Genomic DNA, 21458 nt, shown 5'->3' with positions numbered 1-21458 from the left:
GGATTAATTACGAACAATTAATTAAGGACAATTTGCATAATACAACAGAGAAAAATGGTTACTTTGGGGGTTACAATTCAAAGGATTATTCATTTTGTTCATCTTTTATGGATACTCATTTTTGTTCGGGAAAAGGTAGTGTTGGAATAGGTCCTAGGTTCTACGCGTTTCGACTATGTATCAGTTTGCAGAAATTTTCACAAAAGGCTTAACACGACAATTATTTATAGAATTTAAATACAGATTTAGCGTACACTCTCCTCCTGCTACACCTGCAGGGGTGTGATAGAGAATAGTATTCTCTTAGATATACATTGTACAATTCTACACATTAGGTTATCTAATATAATTAGGTCTAATGTTTGCAACATTGTAAATATGACGGAATATAATTCAATTCAAGGAGTTCACACAATCTAACATTAGAAATAGTATTTTCCCACCTAAAATTGACAAGATGTGGTGGTGACTAGGACTGGATACTGAGATTATGAAACAACTAAAAGCAAGACTTCTGAGGATGATTTGAATCTGAATTTATTTGCTGAGACTGGGAAGTGGGAACCGGTTTCTGGTGTTGAATTACTTGAATATGATGATGTTATCTAGGAGGACACTTAGAGATATCGAGCAAACAAGTGGGCATGATCAGGTGGTTAGACTACAACTGCCTGCTTCATCACCTTTGGAAGTGGTCAAGTAAATTGAAAAGATAAATGAAAATCTCACTTTCTAGTTTCTTCTATCTGGCTTCATTTATGCATACATTTCTTTCTGCATATGAATCGCTCTAACCATAAACAAAATTTTGTAACATTAAGAGGTTATACAGCCCAAAAATAAATGAGAAAAAACACAACACAGTAATATTTTACCAATTAACTCATACAAATACCGTAACTCTTTCTGCACTTAATATGTTCTCATTTTAGCAAACTGAACTACTAGAGCACGTGCCCTCGTGTCCACTGATGGCCAAGAGCATAAGCTACTACTCCCAAGTAAAAGGAACTCTGTCCACCAAATCATTATTGTGGCTTCATATGGTCCATTTCAACAGAGTTCGATCTAATATCTCAACCACCGTGTTTTTTGTTTCTTTCAAGATGGACAAATACACCAACAAATACAGGTTTTAAGTTGCAGCAGGAAATCTGTATGGTTTTACAGTATCAATTGATTTGGATCTCAACTTATAATAACATATTCAATGAACATTAGACAAAGCAAAAACATAAAAACTTTTTACCTGTATGTAAGTAATGTAACAAACTCTGCATCACAGTTTCTGACAAAAGTTTTATTGAAAATTCTATGAATCCTCGTCCACAAGAATGGTTGACTTATCGCCAACTCCAACATCAAGCAAGGATTCCATTTCATTATCAAGAAGCATAGGTAATGGAGAACCCTGCAAAGGAAGCAAAGGCATGTAGTAAGCAAGTATTATTTTCACAGACGCGAACAATCCGGCGATACAAGATGGTGGATAAAAGACAATCAGCTATTTGCTTGCTAGGTTCAAAAAAGGAATCGTAGGCGTTATTTTTTGTTAAATGTTCACGTTAAAGGCTATGGATTAATCTGCAACAGCACAATGCCATGAAACTCTACTATAATAGCTTTGGAATCCAAAAGGTGTGAACAGATTTGCAAAGGAAAACTAACGAAGAGAGGCCCATCCTGTTTACCACTTGAACATTAACAATATATAGCTCACTGGAAAGTGTCACCATGAAACTAAGATTAACTCTCTTTTCTTAAATCCCCCAATATGGATCCTGCAGCTTGCAGTTTCTGGCGATGTTGCAATGTAAGCCAACAAGCCTACTTATGTAAGACTAGTAAATGGGTTCAAAAAATATCAACTACATTTCTTAAGTACTACTCCGTAGTTATCTCTGACTATATAAGATTCAACCATATAAGAAAAGGAATCAGGGCATCACTTAACCATCTGAACTTTATTGAAGAGATTAACTTTTCAAGTTTTGAATTATGTGGTGAATGAATGCTATCAAATGCAAAAATTCTTTGAAGTGAAAGCTTATTGAGCTAGAAGAAGGAAATCTTAGCACCTCTTCTTGCAGAAACAGTTTTAACTTGATAGACTTCAGCTTGAAGAATGTTTCACAAAGAATTTTCAGCTTGCCAACCTTATAAGAGCAGAAAAGAATGAAAAGTCAGGTCAACCAGAAAATTTACTCATAAAATGAAACAAAAACGAACAGAAATACTGGTAGTACTCCACTACAACTGAAATCCAAACATGGACCCTGCATTCAACTCTTATTGACTTGGGGAAAGGAGGGAGATAACTGTCCATCAAAAAACAATACAGGTGAAACAAATTACTACATACAGTAGTTGTAGCTGGCAACTTTTTAGTCAATGGTGGCTTCTCTCCCATTGATGCACCAACACACTTCAAAGTAATGGCTGCCACGTTAAAATGTGTATCAGTCTTAGAGACAAGAAACAAATATATACAGCAAAATTCAAAGCAACGGATTATAAGATTTCAGATACATACTTAGAAGTCCAGAGCTCATTTTTTGAGGGCCTGTTGCTCCATTAGATGGTCTCTCATCTTCTAAACCATGCACACGTTTAAGCTCATAAAAGCTGTAATTTGAAATAATAAAGAATGTAAACTGAGTACACATCTATAACTAACAGTTTAAACCTCATTACTCAATCAACAAAAATAGCATCATACGCCAATTCTAAGCGTTCTGCCTATCTCATTTCTATACAAACATAGATTTGAGAACCCAATCATCAAAGAAACAACAAGTTAAGCAACAAAAAACATACAATTCAGTTAATTGAATCCAGTCTCTACTTGCAATCAGGAACAGCTTTGGCCTAAAATTAATAAACTTGTGTTTAAGGCTCATATGGGTTTAAATATTTTTCTATCATACTCATTTTCAGGTATGAATCTGATAAGATAACGAAACAACTGCACAAGTAACTACAAGACCTGCTTTATTTTGCTTATCATCGTAGTGAAAGAATTTACTCGGTTGAAAGAAGCAAACGGGAGGATTCAAAAAGAAATTACTAGTATGGATGATGAAAGTACTCTAAGAATCAGTAGCCAGGTGGGAGTCCTCAGATGGAAGAATTGTAGAAGTGTTGAACCTCCAAAGTTAGAAGGCTTAATCTGGCTTATCATGAAAGACAAGACACTGACTCGTGGAATCAAAATTTTAGTTTGTTATGTTCATTTCCTTGCTGTTCCGTAAGCAAAAGGTCTTGCGCGCACAAGGTGTACAATAAATTTATTGTACACCAAGATAACTTTTATGCAGTTTTTTGTAACTTTAACCTATTTTTCTGTAACTTTTATATTATAAAATTAAAAAGTTGATAGATAAACATTTTAAAGGGTTAAATGATTAATTTATACATTATTAGTGATTTTGAAGAAATAATTTTTATTCAAATGAAAAAATTTATTATTATAAAATAGATAACTTTTACATATATAAACGTAACTTTTAAGCATTTCGAGTCAACTTTTACTTCGGTGTACAATATTTATTGTACACGCATTATAAATAAGAATTTGTGGTTCCGTAAGAGGATTACTATCCAACTTTCTTGAGTCGCTATTCTTTTTAGTGTTGTGCCTGGAGAGAAATTACAGGATATTCCACAACAGAGGCACTGACATTGTGTTTTGTGGGATAGGGTGGTTTTCTACGTCTATTCTTCAGTGACTTGAGTGGTTGGCATGCCATTTTCTTGTATTCGCTTATTTTAAAGAAACCTTGTCCTCAATTTTGTACAGTAATTTGCATTTTGCAAATAATATTTTCTCCTAAAAAAGAAAGATAAAGGTGCGTTGATCACTTCTTTTTTTGTGTTTGGGGTTCTCCCTGTGAGGTACTAACATCCACCTCTACTTACACAGAATTGAATTCAGCTATGTCAAAGATGTGCTTGTAGCATGTAAAAGATGATGGATAAACCAATCATGGGTATAGAGAAAAAAAATCCTAATAATTTTTTAAATCAAAACTTTATCCTGTCAAGAAATTGAAGCAATGTGCTGCAATTGGAAGAGCACTCATCTTTCATAATATCGTGAAAAAGACTATTACGGGGTAGTAAAAAGGCATATATCTTGGTCTCTAATCACCAAAAAATAACATCTTTAATCTCATAAAAGATGTCCACTTACGACTTTTAACTTTGACTTTTAACAAAGTTAAACATCAATCAACTTTCTTTTTTTTGATGTGTTACGCCAATCGTAGCAAAATTATTGGACCAAAAAAAAAAATTGTAGCCAAATTGAATCACAAGTCAAGTCTACCATTCTTTTAGGATAAAGGCAAGGGTAGTATGAAGTTGAATAAAAATAAGGTAATCACTTTTAGTCTACTTTTACTAAATGGACATTTTGCTAGGATAAATTCCAAATAGGAATATGGACATGTTTGTGGGATGAAGAGAGTAATTCCTTTGTCAAATAATTAGAGATTTAGAGAAGATTATGCTTTAGTTGTCATTATAAGTTCCAGTATTAGCTGTCTTTTAATATTTTGCTTCAATGAAATTTGTAGTTCAGTTTTACTCCGTAACTTTTAAGAAAATAAGTGGTTCATGGACCCTTCCACAATCCTTCAATTTAGTTCCCAAGTACTTAAGTATCAGATAAATAATACTCCTATAGACATATTGAAAATTTGAAATAGGAGGCATCTCTAGGATATGAATATCACAACAACATGACCATGATGATTTTATTGTACACTTTATAGACAGCAGCCAGAGCTTTTACCATTCTTGGATTAATCAGTTACAAAAATGCTGGCTGGACATAAAAGAACAGATAAACAAAAAAATCAAAAGTTAGGAATCCACATTACAAAAACAAATTACCGTGGGTGGCAGCGCTTAATCTCCTCTTGATTGTCCTGCAACTTTGACATAACTAAGCGAACATACCTGCATAAATTATTATTCTTGTCAACAAACTACTCTGTAATTTGAGAGATTTCTCAAATTTTATACTATCAGGAAGCATTATATTCATTTGTGTAACCCAGGTTTTGATGGTCCAACCGTTGTAGTCAATATTTTTCATTTAGAAAAGAGAAATTTCAGATAATACAGAAACTTCCATACGATTTTGACAGTCCTTTGGGATAACAAGCCACATTGATTCCATGTATTTGAGAAGCATTCAAACACAAAGGCAATTCATCCATATTTCATCCTGTGGATAATATTTCAATTCGGCCAACTCTAGAACTTAAGCTCCACTTTCTAGCTGCAGCACATAATCTATGCAGCTGAAAACGTATCCTCCCTTTAAATGTATTCCGTAAAGCAGGGACAGATCGAAAGAGCCAACAAAAGAAAACACATTCACTCCCTAGTATTGAAACAAAAGTTGCCATGAGCCAAAAGTCGCAGCCAATAGGTACTCATGGGTTGACTTGAGACACTTCCATCAAACACCCTTCCATTGGGTTTTTTACTCGGACTTTTGACAAACATATGCAAGATCCTCCACGTGCATATTCTTTTCCTTTGTCCACTCCATGGCCCCAAAGATGGTTAGGCTTGGTGGATTAAGGAAACGAAGAGAGTGATTGTAACTCAGTTTTCTTCCATGCTTGTATATAATCCGAAGGATCATACTCCCGTATTTCTTGCTTAAAAGTAGCTGATATGCATTAACAGAGGATTCTGCTATCAGGGTTAAAAAAAGATCCAGATATCATTCTCTTTAGCAAAAATGCTTCTTAATTTGTTGGCTATAAGCCAAAGGACTGACAGCTAGAAGAGGAAGTTTCTCCTTTGAACAAAAACATGTACTCTGTATGACTTCGATTTGAAAGAGATGCAAGAAGCTTATTTAGAGCACAGAAGAGGATAAGGTAGTTGAGTCAGACGGGTATGGCTCCTTTGGGGTAAAAACCTTGGTGTTTGATCTCTTTGGCGCTCTGCGGAACTTCTTTCAGTCTTGGATAGGGCTTTTATTGTCCTAGGTTTACTAATGATATTCATGGTGTTACACATTACAGCATGTATTAGGGAATATCATTAGTATTGCTTAGCTTTCATACCGGGAGTCATAATTGGCAATGTCATCCAAGAACACAAACTTTCCAAATTTTATGGTTAGAGACACCTCCCCTGCATCCTACTGAAGGTGGATTTAAGAGAAGCTTATGGTTTCTTGGAAGGGTTGTTCTTTAAACAAATATTCTTCTATTTTTAGCTCTTCTAAGTCCCTCTCAGAATGTGTAGGCATGTGGAAAGGATCAAAGTGTGCTGCACTAATAATTGTTATATTATCTTAGATCAAAGCCTTAGTAAATATTTCAGCTAGAAACATACTTTGCTGGTCCACACTAATATCCAAAGCCCACAACCACCTCTAGTGACCCTTTTTCGTATAAGTGACCCTATAGTTTGCATAGTGACAATAATAAATTTAACACCAATTTTCTTAAATATAGTAACCATTTTTTGTATCATAGTACCTTGTTCAATTAAAGTGAGCCTTTGACTAAAAATCACATTATTCAAACGCAACTCGTACAAACGACACCAATTTGGTACTTTTTTTCATAATAACCCTAATAATCATGACAAAATAAATTGACTTTCTTTTTAGGCATGGTCCACAATGAATTTAGTGCGGACTAGGTCCATTTAATAACTATGCACTTTGCCAAGGGAATACTAGTCCTCTTATTAGTTCAACTGTTTGTTATTTATTGCTATGGGATATCTAGAGGAGTATGGACCAGCGTATTCCTGATGTTAACTGTCGTGCTTGAATGCTTGATCTGAGAGATTCAGCTTGAATTATCCCGTTAAAGCATATATTTATATAAAAGCAAGGAAGAAATAAGCTCAAAAATTCTTTGGACAGATAAATGCTAAGATCACTGACTACAATAAAAACTCTCTAGAGTACTCTCAAATATAAACTAAAAGTTTACAATGACAAATCTTTCATCTACACTACATGACTACAATAAAAATAAATCATATTACGGAGTATATCTTTCTCAATAAATTTATAATAATGTTCAAATTTTAAAAAATTCTTTTTATGCCATATAATTATCATGCATCAGGGGAAATAATGACACCAACATCTAATCAAGGTCTTGGTCAAAGAAGGGATCTTGGGAGGTTAAGATGTATGCAATCATTATCCTAATCAATCAAAGTGTATGAGGATGTTTCCTTTTTTAGTTTTGATAACTAATGAAGAAATTTAATGGAAATACACTAAGAAGCTGTCACGCAAAGGAAAAAAATACTTGCCCTTGAACTGTCACCAAGCAAATTATCTACAATATTAAAAAAAACTAGAGAGTTCCCAAAACCTAATACTTGACTCCGGATTACAATAGCCTCAATAAAACGGAACGTGAAACTTTGACTAAATCAGTCTAGCTCTCAAAACTCCAGCTGGTTTCTTACCTCCTAAGTGCACCACCATATTTCCAACAACACCGTCTCCCACAATTCAACATGCCAAGATTGCAAACCTTTCTTCGTCCTTAATTTTCTAAGCTACAAGAATATATTTACATAACAAGGTTGGACAAGACCAAATTAGGTTGACCCCAAGGACAGAAGAGCAAAAGATAAAGATCCTTCCTCCTTAAGACACAACTACAACTTGCAATGAAAATATCCTCTCTTTAGAACATCCTCAGTTGAGAGTTCTGCACAACTATATGTATCACGCTATATTTAATAACATTCTCAAACTTCATATCACATTCTTTCTTCTTTTGGTCATGAAGAACTCAGAATCACAACCACTTGCTGCCTTCAATACACCCTTGTCCTTTTTCTTAAAACCAAGTAACCAACTAAAATATTCTCTCTCAACCGCTCCAACTTTTACTCCTGTTAATATATCCTATGATTCCTATCTAAAATACTGATCTACCTAAAATCTGCCTTCTTTGTAGTCTTTACAATAACTGCTCCAACTTGCAATGAAAATATCCTCTCTTTAGAACATCCTCAGTTGAGAGTTTTGCACAACTATTCACATTAAGATTGCAAATTAAAACAATTATACCCATTCTAAGAGCAGCGGAACACTTGTTTCTTTTGACACCATTAAACATTCTTGTAGTTTCAGAAGGATTGATACGGCACTGGATTACTCATACGATTTTTCTCAAATGGTTGATATTTTCCCGATCACAATGCAATATGATAGGAACTCCCAATTCTTTGGAAAATACAGCCCTTATCACTTTATATGTTTTTCGACCAAAATATTCATTATTCTAATACAATGATCATCAAAGTATGATACTCTAAGTACCACTTACACCCCAAATGGAGCACTGTTTTCCATCCATTTTGGTCAATGTCACAAAAAGGTATAAACAAATGGATTAGCTTTCTAGGAACTTTAGGAGACTCTGACAATTAGAAAAATACAGATGAAAAGCGAAGTAAATACGAGAGCATATCTTATATTCTGATACGAACGTTAATCATAGTAAGCACACCAATGAATCAATTACTGAAAAAAAAAAATAGGGAAAATTTACCGGATCTCAGACTCCTTTCTTTCACGATAGCTCACCTGCCAGAAGATTTAAGAAACACAGGGAAAAAAAAAAGCAATTTTATGTTCAGGCTGCATAAATAAACAAAAAACAGTAGATGTGAAATTTGTGAAACACACCTCACTTCCATTTAATACTTCAACTTTTGCTAATCGTGCAATCAAAACAAACCTAGGTATTCCACCTCGTCCTGGATCAGAAATGGGATTCTCAGAGAGCCTAACATCCTGAATACAAACCAAGACATAATTACAACTGACTGGAACAGAACAGTGTACTTAAAAAGGAAAGAATCACAAAAAAAATTCTCCAAACAAATTCGCTCCTGAATCCTATGTGCAGTGATGCTTTCTAATCCAAATGAACTCTTCACAAAATTCAAAATCTACCTCCACATTGTCCAACACTAAAATGCGTATGTAACAAGATTTCAAGAACTTCGGTATCCCCTCAACATAGATTGATAGATTATTTAGTCCAGAACTAAACGGACTGAAAGTCAAAATTGTCATTTGTAACTTGAAAATAGAAAAGGACATGATTAAACAAGGTTGTGGTCAGATTTACAACCCCAAACATAACCAAAGGCACAGTGCAATGAGTTGTTGGACCCTAGGGCGTCCATGACCACTTGTACGTAATCTTCACCGGAAGAAATATTAGGTGAAAATTAATATTTACCATTCTGCACTATAAGAGAAACATTTTCACCATACAAACTTCTATAAGGGATCACATGACAGTTTAGCGTTCCTTTATCACAACAAGAAGCATATTTCTATCCCTAACAAAAAAAATTATACTTTTCTCTTGATGTGAGAAATTGCATCTGAAGTTCTGAACACGAGAATAGAGGGGCTAGAGAAGCATATTGAAACACATTCTAGGTGCCCAAGAGGTCAGCTCCATTATTGTGCAACGCCTACAACTCGTCAGTTGTCCCAGAGATTTTTGCACTTCCTACCATCACAATTCACAACCTTATTTTACTTCTCTGCTCTTTTACCTCCTTCAGAAAATCTTGTCTCTAAGTGGGGCTTTAGGAGCTTCGGGCTCGTCTAACTCTTTCTTCAAGTTAATCTCTGTTGTGTGCTTGTGTCTCTGGATCTTGAAATTGATGGTTATATCTTAGGCGTGTTTTATAAGTTTTAGGGTTACCATCTTACTTTTAATCTCTCTCACGGAATCTTTACTACTTAACCATATTGGAGACATGATGGTTCGTTGGAATTTCTGATTGCCACATGGTATCATATGCAACGTGCCTTTACCCACTGTTCAAAATATTAGCAAACACGTATTGAGAGATGTGTATCTCTAGCTCAATTATATTCAACATATCCAGTTGTGGAAGAATTTATCCAAAGCAACTTGAATCAAGTCAGCATTGAACACACAATTGACAATGAGTAACATGTGTTGGATATTGCAAGCCCAACAACCCAAACTCGGTAATAGGCCGGGTATACATTTGTGGGTTCGGGTTACGGTTTGAGTTATAAAGAAGCTACAAAGTGAAGGTGAAGATAAAAGACAGAAAAGTGGAGCATGGAACAACAATAAAGAATAAACCTTGGATACAATCTATTCTAATATTTAATAGCAGGCAAGTTTGCAAGAAATCTAGAGTTTCACGTGTCCTCCATGAAAACATCTTTCCATTTTATTTTATTTGAATTTCATATCCCTTCTTCTTCAATTTCATGTCTTTTCACCACCAAAAATAATTCATGCCCCTTCACCTCCATTAAATTTCATTCCCCTTTATCTTTTAATTTTTCATTAATTTCAAGTAACATAGTAGTTTATATTTATATCTTCACTGTTTTCTTAGTGAAACATGAAATGAAATGAAATACAATTACTCTTTTTTGATGATTTGAAAAATTTAAACTCACCTTTAAAATATAACAAAAGCCGTGCATGGCACAGGATCAATACTAGTTATACAACAATCCTCAGCCTAAAAATCCTCCACAAAGTTGGTTGTGCCTGTTTCAAACTTATAGAACAACAATAAAGAAGAAACCTTGGATACAAATTTCCATGGGCTAGGAAAAAAAAATCCAACACCTTGTAATAATTTCCCATCCATTTTGCTGCAGCAGAGAGACCATACCTTCTCTTGGTCACACATATTAATTAAGTCTAGCTCGAGTGATAATCAACATAAAGACTTCCCTACGAAGAGATGTTTATAAATACCAAATTTCCAAGAGCCTTACTCCTACTTAGGTATGTCAATGTGGAGACTGTAGGCTCTGCTGAATGTTGATTCAAAGAAGTTTGTTATCTCAAAAGTAGTGGCTGATTTTTAGGGATATGAATGTGTTATACTTTCGCTAATAACTAAGTTAGTAAGTCAGCATGGTTGTTGAGATCATGTTAGTGTCAAGTTTAGTAGTAGTAATAGTGGACTAAAATAGAGGGACATTATCCGCCACTACTCCACGTTGTTAGGTAGTGCTTTGCCTTGATTTTGCAATTTTTCATTTAGTTTGTAGCCTACGTAAAAGGCAGTGTTTATCCTAGTTCAAGCAAATTGGCGATCCAATATCCTTTTATAACGATGTACACTGTTGGCAGTGCAGATAATTCAGAGTCACATCAATAGACACTCTACACAGACCAACATTATTAACATAATCAACCATACTTCAGCACCATATACTTACACCAAAAATCTGATCAGTAATCCCCATAAGCATATAACTGACATAGAAAGGCACAAGGACATACTGTTAATCTTGGGAATAAATTTAGCGAATCAACGGACTCCGGATCAGCAATGTTATTAGCACCTGCAAGAAACACAAAGTTCAGAACCAAACAAAACAACATTTTTTAGGCCAGTTTTTAAGAAGTGGAATTCAGCAAAGACATAATATTCTACACACATCACCTAAAAGAAGGCAACGTAAGTTTTGAAAAGCTTCGTTGCTGAAGGATTTATCCATAGAGTCCGTAAATGGGTAAAATACTTGGCTTATATTGTTCTTGTTTAGATGAAGCTGCTCCAAGCTGGATAAAAAATGCATTTACTTCAGATCCTCCTGGAAATATTGCAGATAAGAAGCAAACTCCCAGAAGCTGCAGAAGACCCCTCTAATCCCCCTCCTTCCCCTCTATTTTTAGCAAGAGAAAAGCTTAGATAAAACTTAAAAGCAAAGTGTTGCCCACCAATGGTATCATAGAGTATATTCAATACCTAGTTAGCTCCGATAACTTCAAAACCTCAGCCCACTCAGATATACAATTATCTTCCAAATTCAAAAAGCGCAGAGAACTGAAGCCTTGGACACATTTTGAAGTAGGCTGCAAAAAAATATACAAAAATGAAAAAAATAGACGAAGTTGAACTTCACGATGAGTCCTTAGCTAAAGATAATAACAACAATAATACTCGTACCCTAAGGTTTGAGGCCTTTGAGGAGTAAAAGTATCGGTCATTGTATGATATAAATATATAAGCGAAATCAAGACTCAAACGTGCTAATCACCACATGATAGCAATCCCGATTCTATAGCACCGGCTTGGGATTCAGTTTCTTTTGTATTTGGTGGGGAGGGTTGAGGTAGCTAAATACGCCCCACTTTAGCTTTCCAACTTATTCCAAAGTACCTTAATGGACACATGATCCTTTTTCTTCATAGATAAACACCTCTAATCCAACAGTAAAAAGTTAACAAGAAAACCTTGTCCAATGTTTCCACTATTTTTGTAGGCAAAGAGATATGCAACCAAGGTATCTCATACTTTAAGAAAACGGAAACCACTTCATCAAGCAGCTTAATGAAATAAGTAAATACGAAGAGCATGTCTATCATGCAGCAATCCTGTCAAAAAAAAACCAAGAAAGCACCTGTTGATGCATAGTCCACATAGAAGCAAAGGAAGACAAAATGATCCCACAAGTAGACATGACTTCTGAGTCCTGGAATACTTCCAAAATACGCAATGATTCATTCCTAGTCCCTCCACATTCAAAATCATTTTCGTTCCGACAAGAAAACAACTCATTCCTAGTCCCTCCACTCTCAAAATCATTTTCGTTCCAATATCAAAATAAAGTTCATCCAATTGCAAAAGATATTATACAATGTAGGGGTCCAGAAGTCTATCAAAAAAAAATCATTCTAAAAAAAAGTGTATCAAAAATTGAAGAAAAAAAACTTAAGGACCCATCAGCAAATGCCTCATGACTTGTGAGTGTGAGCCTAAATAGAACCTAAATAGGTACTACTCCCCCATCTCCACCATAAAGTAGCCAAAGAACACCCCTGGCCTTGGAAAATACTATCATTTCACTCACAGTCTCACAATGTTATTGTTAAGAACGTCCATTTTTCTTGTCCCTTTGTGCAGAGAATTTGTTGTTCACGGACTAATTTCTGCCTGAGAGAAAGCATTCAACTTTCAAGAAGAAATTTCTGCTTATTTGTTAATATCTACATTTTGCAATAATTGACAAATCATCTGAACAAAGGGAATAGCATGTTTCCTTCACATAAAAGATACTTACAGCTGCACCGGAGAGGGGGTAAATCTACAGGAAACACTTACAGTATCAACCACAGTTAACATTAAAGGAAATGATAAAACAAAGTAGAATGCAGAAGCATGAAGGGCGTACTGTAATTTCACTGATTTTATTCCCCATCAAATGTAATTCTTCTAGAGATGGTAAGAAATCTTTGAGCAATTCAACCTGTACGAGTGAAAAAAGCATTCTCAGCTTCATTTGACAAAGGAAAAACTGGAGAAACGAATCAGAACTACAAGAAATCAGGATCCCTGTTATATCACTAATATGTTACCACTCACTCGTCAGACTTGATTAATGAACAGGTTAAATCCCGTAAGGGCCTAAACGAAGGAGCGCACCTGTGTCCATGTAGTACCAGTATAATTCAGCACCAATACACAGATGTTTGTTAGAATTGGTAGGCATGTCGCATCCCTCGACATCATATTGTTAGACAAATTCAATGTTGAAAGAAGCGGTAGCTCTTGACAGACAGCGGCAATATCCTGAAAAAAGAAAGAAAAAAAACCAAATTAACTGACATTGGTTTATTGCCACTTCACAAAGCATCAAACATTCAAACCTAAAAGTAAAAAAACGGTCAGACTGAATTAGAAGTTTGTGTTGATTGATTGGTATTTTCATGAATGTTTGTGTGATTGACCATCATAAAAGCATAATTTAAGTACCCTTAATGAAGGACAGAAACATGATGTTAAGGGGTTGCCCAAATCGATCATTAGGCTTGAAAGACCATTTAGAGACTACCTTGTCTAGGGAACATTTTTTTTTTTTTTGAGGGATGTCTAGGGAACTTTATTCGCTTGTTTATGTTCATCATATTTATAGATGTGCTTAGTTGAATACATTTTCCATGAGAATAGGTCTTTGGTTGGAGATTAGAGCTGGAAAAAACTGACCCAGCCCACCAACCCAATAATAAAGGGTTGGGTCAAGATTTTCAACCCGTTTAATTAAATGGGTCAACCCAACTCAACCTATTTAATTAAATGGGTTGGGTCAGGTTGAAAACCCGAAAGCAACCCGCTTAACCCATTTAACTAATTGGTCAACTCAACCCGGGAAAAAAAAAATTGGGTCTTTTTAGCTTTCTACAAATTATAAATATGAAAAACTTGAACTAATGTCTAGTAGTTGTCGATACTTATTTTTCTCTCTCTATATCTATCTTATCTACCCCATCTCAAAAATTATCAAGCTAGATTCGTTCTTTGTGTATGTATTCTCTTACATCAACAAATAAAGTATCGGATCTATGGTCATTTGATTTCCTAAATAAAAATGAAGGAAGACGAGAAGAAAAAGTAAATAATGAGTCCTTTCTTAGCTTTTGAGTATCGTCTCTTCTTAGACTTGGATGCAATATGAGCCCTTCTTGGCCTCTGAGTGTCATCTCCTCTTAGACTTGGATGACCAATATAGATATGTAGAATGTTATTTGAAAGATTTTACGACTTATTTTTTCCTTCTAACATTGAATAATTATTTGAGGTTTTGATTCTTGTCAAATACATATTGGATTAGTAGTTTTTTCCATGAGATTGACCTCGAAAAAATCACCCCTTTAGTTATAAGGTCAAGTAAATTCATACCTAAAGGGGGAAAAAACACTTAAATGGGTCAATTTCAAGTCAACCCGTTTACAAGCAGGTTAGGTTGGGTTGGGTTGAGAATCTCATTAACAGGTCGGGTTGGGTTGAGAAAAGCTCAACCATTTTATAAATGGGTTAACCTGATTCCGACCCAACCCAACCCATTACCAGCTCTATTGGAGCTTAGGCCAATCTACGTAACTCGAATGAGTAGTTAGAGTAACAGTTGGATGAAGATTATGTTTTTTCTTTTCCTTTTTTTTTATAGGGAGGTAATGTTTTTTCTAATATCTCAAACTACCAACAGGAGTAAATGCGGGCATCATGGAAAAGAAGAAGTATAGTATAAGAAATTAAGTTACTATAAATTTATAACAATTCTTTAAATAAACACTCACTTCCCTAGAACCTGCTTTACTACCATCATTGTTCTTCTTCCTTTGATTCTCTAATTTAGGATTATGAGATACAAAACCAATTCTGCTTTCTATAAATTTCCCATGCATCGAGTGCTTATAGGATAGTCTACATCTAAAGTAACTATCCCCTAAGAGCATCTCCAATTGTTGTAGCTAGGGACTAGCTTGAAATTTATAAAAGTTTCAAGCTAATAGCTAGACCATTGGAGGAAAGTAATAAATTAGCTTGGCCAAGCAAATTAGCTTAAACAAGCTAATTTGCTTGACAACTAGGTCCCAAAATTGCCATATAATTAATTGACAAGTGGGACAAGTGAGACAAAGAAATAACAAGTTAGTTGCTAGCCATTGGAGCACAAATTAGCTAGACAATAAAATAGCTTGAAATCTTATGTGGCATAACAAGCTAATTGTCAAATTAGCTTACCATTAGAGATGCTCTAATAAACTTATAAACTTTTTACTTTTTTTGTGTGTGCTATAGTTATTGTTAAAGTCATGTCTCCCTGCCTTTGATAATTGTAGTTTCTTTATTTTAATTTTTTTATATCATTTTCTGATATTTTTATCAATTGTTGATCTCACTCCACCCCCCCCCCCCCCCCCTTGTTTTTCCGTTATGATCTTTTGTCCCTTTTATTTAATATGTTATTAGACGACCCTAGAAGAAAAAATAAACAAAAAGAACCTTGTATATAACACTATTGTTCTTCAATTCTATGTTGGAAGTTTGGAACCCAAAGGAGTAGAAATCAAACGCCATTTACTATCATCTTTTTACCAAAACAAATGTTCTCTTTAGATAAGTACCAAGAAAATATGTTTTCTATGGGCCTTCGAAACAGCCCCTTTTCTATTAAGGGTTATGTTTGAATACATCTTCACTTCTCCTAACATAACTTGATCTTGTTGGTTTTGATGAATAAAATGCAACTAACTGTGCCAAGACTTAGAGGGTCAAGCCGTCAAGGATATTAGGCTCCTACAGAAAAAGTAAGACGCGAAAACCATAACATATCTTGCCTAAAGAAATCAGTTACAGATTGGTAAACTAACCATATAATATTCAAGTTTCAGATGTTGTCTTGCCATATTTAGCTTATCTTCCAGAAAGCGACCACCAACATACTAATTTTGTCAAGAAACAAGATGCGACAACTCAAGTAATCGGGTATCTAGGCCATATGAAAAAACCATCAACTATACTATTAGGCTTTTTTTCCAAATGCAAAATTGTTGCTAAAAATAATTTTAAGAAAAAGACTCTCTGCAGCCTCACCCATGTGATGTGAATATTTCATCATACACTTGAACCTTTCCTATCCTTCATATGTTCTACATTCCTTCACTCCTTTCTGAACCTATTACTGTAATAGTCTTATTCAATTAGCAGGAAAGGTGCTCCATAGGAAAAGAAAGAGAGGGAAAGAAGTGAAAAAGGTCACAGTGATGCTCGAAAAAATAGAGGAGAAAAACAACCAAGAAAGGAGGAAGTACATCGAGGTAAAACGCAGGAAAACAAATTTGAGAAAATTGAAGCAATGTAAGTCTTCAGTAAGCCCAAATTAAATTCATCAATCAAATAAGAGTGATCATTGACCTCATAGAACCCATTAACTTTTCCAAACACGTTAAATCCCGTAAATCACTTTCACAAGATACATAAGAGAATTCAATACTAGTTCAGAGGAGGTCAACTCCTAGAATAATTCTACTATGAAGGTGAGGATTTGCTACTACACCAACTTTGGAGAAAACTAGAATCACAAAGAACAGCACTATAACAAGCTGTACAAGGAGAACTCTTTACACTGATGTTGGTAGTTCTAAAAGATGAACAAGATATTGGCAGGGATACCTAGCTAAGTTAACAGAAGTTCCTCACACAAAGGGGTAACAAGAGACGGGCTTATAGCTAATCCAAGTCAAATTACCAAAAAGGTTGGACAGCTCACTTCGGATACCAAGAGGAAGCTGATCATGCTTAAGATTTGTGGCCGAACAGATTCTGAAATTAGTTTTCAATGAAAAAGGAACTGAAGAACATTCTCAAAGTTTAGTATTGGAAAGTACCAAATCAGTGAACTACAAGGACAGCTTGTCTCAAAAGACAACATGTAATGAGCTTTATATTTTTGTAGTTCCTTAGTAAAGACGGCTTGTCCTCTGTTGTAAACCTTTTTCTCTTTTCTCATCAAAAACTGATCATCTTCGGAAAAGAATACTGAAGACCTTAGTTATGCAGAATTTCAGTTCTTAACTGAACTTGCTCCTTCAATACAGATTTTACTGACAATAAAAGGAAGGATTACTCGCTCAACATCGCAGTATGACAATGCCCTAAAGGCTGCCAATGTATTTGTTGATAATGCATCCTCGCGAACAGAAAACTAATATCAGCAAGTCAGTGGAGACTCATTCGAGATTAAAGCATAAGCAACAAAAGGTAACTTGTAAAAAATCGTCGGGTTATGGTAGTGGAGACTCGGGAATTTTCATAATTGATAGAGTTCTCATCCGATTAACTTTGCACTTCTTTCCTCCCTCTGAATAATAAGTCCTTCCGGGCGTTACAGCTTACAGCTACTTTTCCTTTCAGTATCCAGAAATTGTACATTATTTGTAGGATTATTATGGCATGGGTATCATCAAAAGGGGTTAGGACTCTCTTGGAAACCCCCTTTTTATTGAGAAGGCGGGGGAATATTTGGTCTTCACCAGTCTCCAAACTCTCAAAAACTTAACATTCCCGCAACATAACCATTGAGGTAGGAATTCTCCAAAATAACATAAAACCACATTTCCAACCCAGATAAAGACTTCAGGTGTTACAAAGTGTCATCCATTGCTATTACGGGAAGAAACCAAGTAACTTCAACTCATCGGCAGATATATTATGAATTGTGATTCGTGAGAACTGAGAATATTAACTTTTGGACAACTGACCTTCCAATCCGAAAGCAAATTTCCAGTCAAATCAAGCTCCTTCAAGTCTGTAAAACAATACAGATATTAAGAAAAACAAATTGCCTCCATATGAAGTATTTCATTAAATCTAGTTATTCGAACATTATGGAATTATTTCATGAATATAAGCACCCAATTACAGAATCCAAGTCGTGACAAAGCAATTATCAAGGCATGGAAATCTAGCAACACCCTAGACATGTGTGTATTATTCATCCTGAACTTGTGTTCGCAAGACACTCTACAACCATTCTGTCCTAGCCAGCAGCCGCACTAACCAAAATGATGAAAAATCAATAACATATCAAGTTTATTTTCCCTCATTATGCAGTTTACTCTTTGTTTCTACTTGTATTTTGTAACACTAGAGCACTTTATATTTCAACATTCTCACCTTTTCACATATATTTTTACAGTATACATTACCTTGGTTGCCCTATAATCAAGAAAAAAATTCTAGTGTCTGGAGCACTAAATTTCAACATGCAAACAAAAGACAAAACATCTAGAAGGGCGATAAATCACATAAAACACGAGCCAAACCTGTGTTACCAAGAAAAAATCCAGAGGTCTAATTTATTCTGATCCAAAAAACCAGCTTAAACGAAGAAAGTATCTTCCTATATCAACAGTGAATCCAGAGGTCTAATTTATTAATGGATCAAAGTGCATTAAGTCACTAGTTCCAAAACACCCAAACCCCTGATCAGCTATGAAGAAAAAGGAAAAAGAACGCTGAAGGAGTGAAGGCACCACATCACTAATAACTTGGTAAAAGTAGATGATGACTTACTCGGTACGACTGAACTGATTTGAGATGGAGTTCCAGCAGAGCCAACCCCGAGATAAGCCAATGAGGCACCGGATAACTCTTCAAATTTAATTAACTGATTTTGAATTTTATCCTTACCAACAAGCTCAATGGACACTTTTTTGTTCCTTGCAGAAAGGACATACATCTCATCTGCAACAAATAGGAGACACAAAGACAGATTAATTCGACATCTACTGAACTAAAGGCGATAAGATAAGCAAGACAGACTGAAACAACCCTCAGGGAGAAGTAATACGGAATACAACATAGTACATTTGATGGATTGAAGTCCATTCAATTTGAATGTTGATCCAAATGGGTCTATTGTTCTCACTCATCTGATTCCCTCAATTTTAATTTGATCCTATTCAAATCATAATCAAATGCTGCCTAAATTCCCCAAAAAGCAATCCAAAGGCGATAATTCGAAAGATTTCCATGTTAAAGGAGACACAAACTAAACAGACATTCAAGCTCAAACATCATTGCCCAATAAAAGCAAATGAAGATCACAATTCCATGAAATAATTGAAATTCACATTAAACAACACTCCACCATATACTAAATCAATTCACAATCAATAATGAAAGAATGTTGATGAACAAAATGGGTATACCTTCCTCTTCCTTGGTCGTTTCCCCGCGATATCGTATCATAAGAGCTTCCAACAATGTAATACCAGAACACAAATTCTGGGGTCGGATAAAAGAAGCAGATTTATCGAATGTAGCTCGAAAATATTGGACTCCATTAACAGAACCATCATGTTTGCCATCAGCATTGTCCCAATCAACACCAACCCAATTTCCAGAATAACCTTCTACTGGTCCCACATACTTCACTGTCCCAATTCTTTGAGTATCCCCAATTGAATGAACTCTTTGCCCGATTTCAAACATGGGGTTTGATTCACTCATTTCTACTTTTCAGCAAAATAGGAGAAAATACAACCTCAGTTCATCTGGAAATGCAAATCGTGAAACAAGTACTATTAACTTGACGAAAAGGTATTGGCCCGTTTAAATGGGAACTGTTAGTTGGTTTAACCAGTTGTTAGCGGTTTCACGGTTTGTATTAGCTTGTTTGACTAGCTACTTAAATTAGGTGTTCGCGTAAAAGTTTTGTTAAATTAGTTGTTAGCTGGTAACGGTTTAATATGTGAAATGACCATTAATATACTTTTTTGTTGGATACTTCATTTCTTATTAGTATTAGGCCATGTTCCGTAAAAGTAGCGATTAGCGGTTGAGTAGCGGGTAGCGGTTGGAGTAGCGGGTAACGGTTAACTGTCAAAGTAGCGGGTAACTAATATGAGTGTCCGGTAAAAGTAGCGGTTGATATTACAAAATAAAATAAAATCTGAAATATAATTTAAAACTTTAATATAAATTTGTCAAACGATATCCGCGACCTTAATTAAATGCTACTAATTTTAACGTTTGATAAAAGCTACTCAACCGCTACCTCTACCGCTAACCGCTACTTAAATCGCTACCTCGCCAAACACTTACAAATTTTACAAGTATCGTCTTAACTCGGTCAAAATGTTACCCGCTACCTCAAACGCTACCGCCGAACTGATATATTCATATTTTATAGTGTTTTTTTCCCGTGCCTTTGTACTTTTTGATCTCAAATGAGCTCTTCATGTGCTCCTTGTAGTGTGTTTGTAGTTTCAGGTTCATCATTGTAGGAATTAGCATATTTGTGTGTATTTCCTACTCATTTGAATCAATACAAGAGATTATGTACTTTCTAGAGCACAAATATTGAGTTGGAAGAGTTTTCAAGCAAAGCGAATAGTGGAAGAAGTAGAAAACCGACACTCGTCTACTCTTTTGATCATAACTTAAGTTCTACAACTCCAAATGAAGTAATTTCAATTGGGTTGGATTTTAGACTTCACGAACTTTCCAACGAGCGGTCACTCGCCTAATTCCAATGAATAACGAATGAGATATGGTGTTTTAAAGATAGAGGATCGTGCAGATTGTACGGGAGCCCGGCGGGCGAAGGGCTGCCCGGCGGGCGCGAGTCGATGAAATTGCAATTTCGTAAATCCGTCCGGCGGGCGGATGTCTGCCCGACCGGGCAACGACAACCCCTGCACGTTTTCCCTTAGTTTATTTCCGGTTTTTGTTGGGCTTTATGGGAAAAACTATAAATATGGCCCTTAGTTAATTTAGTTGAGGACCTTATTTTCTAGTATTGAACTAGTATAGTACCCGTGCGATGCACGGTTTCTAATTTAAATATAAATTTGTATTAAATATGGTAGACAATTATCATAAATATGAGTTTAAAGATATTTTCCAACTAAAAAATAATTAATGATGGATAAATTTGTTATTACTCATTCGTAGTCTTACTTATTCGAACAATTAAAACAAAAAAGAGTACATTTATAAAATTATTTTCATTCTCATTCACCACTTGTGTCAAGTATAAAGTTATCTCACACGCCCTTCACTTTGATAGTAATACCCATTTAATACTCGCACAATCGTCCGTCAACTCATTCCCCGATCACTTAACACAT

General features: G+C 35.3%; 1 protein-coding gene across 1 annotated transcript; it reads right to left on the bottom strand.

Annotated features, from left to right (window-relative positions):
- Positions 1-704: 704 nt before the first annotated feature.
- On the bottom strand, positions 705-19926 carry LOC110787297 (tubulin-folding cofactor E). Its single transcript, XM_021991909.2, has 16 exons — positions 19536-19926; positions 18898-19068; positions 18084-18130; positions 13465-13611; positions 13214-13288; positions 11788-11894; positions 11482-11600; positions 11319-11380; positions 8699-8806; positions 8562-8596; positions 4897-4962; positions 2534-2625; positions 2363-2439; positions 2079-2156; positions 1250-1411; positions 705-1154 (listed from the first exon to the last, which is right to left on the bottom strand). Exons 1-15 carry the CDS (start codon positions 19834-19836, stop codon positions 1313-1315), a joined length of 1584 nt encoding a protein of 527 aa, XP_021847601.1. The 5' UTR covers positions 19837-19926; the 3' UTR covers positions 705-1154; positions 1250-1312.
- Positions 19927-21458: the final 1532 nt, after the last annotated feature.

The sequence above is a fragment of the Spinacia oleracea genome, chromosome 5, assembly GCF_020520425.1.
Source record: "Spinacia oleracea cultivar Varoflay chromosome 5, BTI_SOV_V1, whole genome shotgun sequence".
Classification (NCBI taxonomy): Eukaryota; Viridiplantae; Streptophyta; class Magnoliopsida; order Caryophyllales; family Amaranthaceae; genus Spinacia; species Spinacia oleracea.
Note: the sequence above shows the minus strand (reverse complement) of the source record. Positions and strands in the feature narration are given on the sequence as shown.

Coding starts and splice junctions, on each gene's coding strand:
- LOC110787297 (XM_021991909.2), bottom strand. CDS start 19,836: ATGAGTGAATCAAACCCCATGTTTGAAATCGGGCAAAGAGTTCATTCA. Junction 13,612..18,083: donor ATTTGCTTTCGGATTGGAAG/GTCAGTTGTCCA, acceptor TTCTTTTTTCAG/GATATTGCCGCTGTCTGTCA. Junction 8,597..8,698: donor AAGTATTAAATGGAAGTGAG/GTGTGTTTCACA, acceptor ATCTTCTGGCAG/GTGAGCTATCGTGAAAGAAA.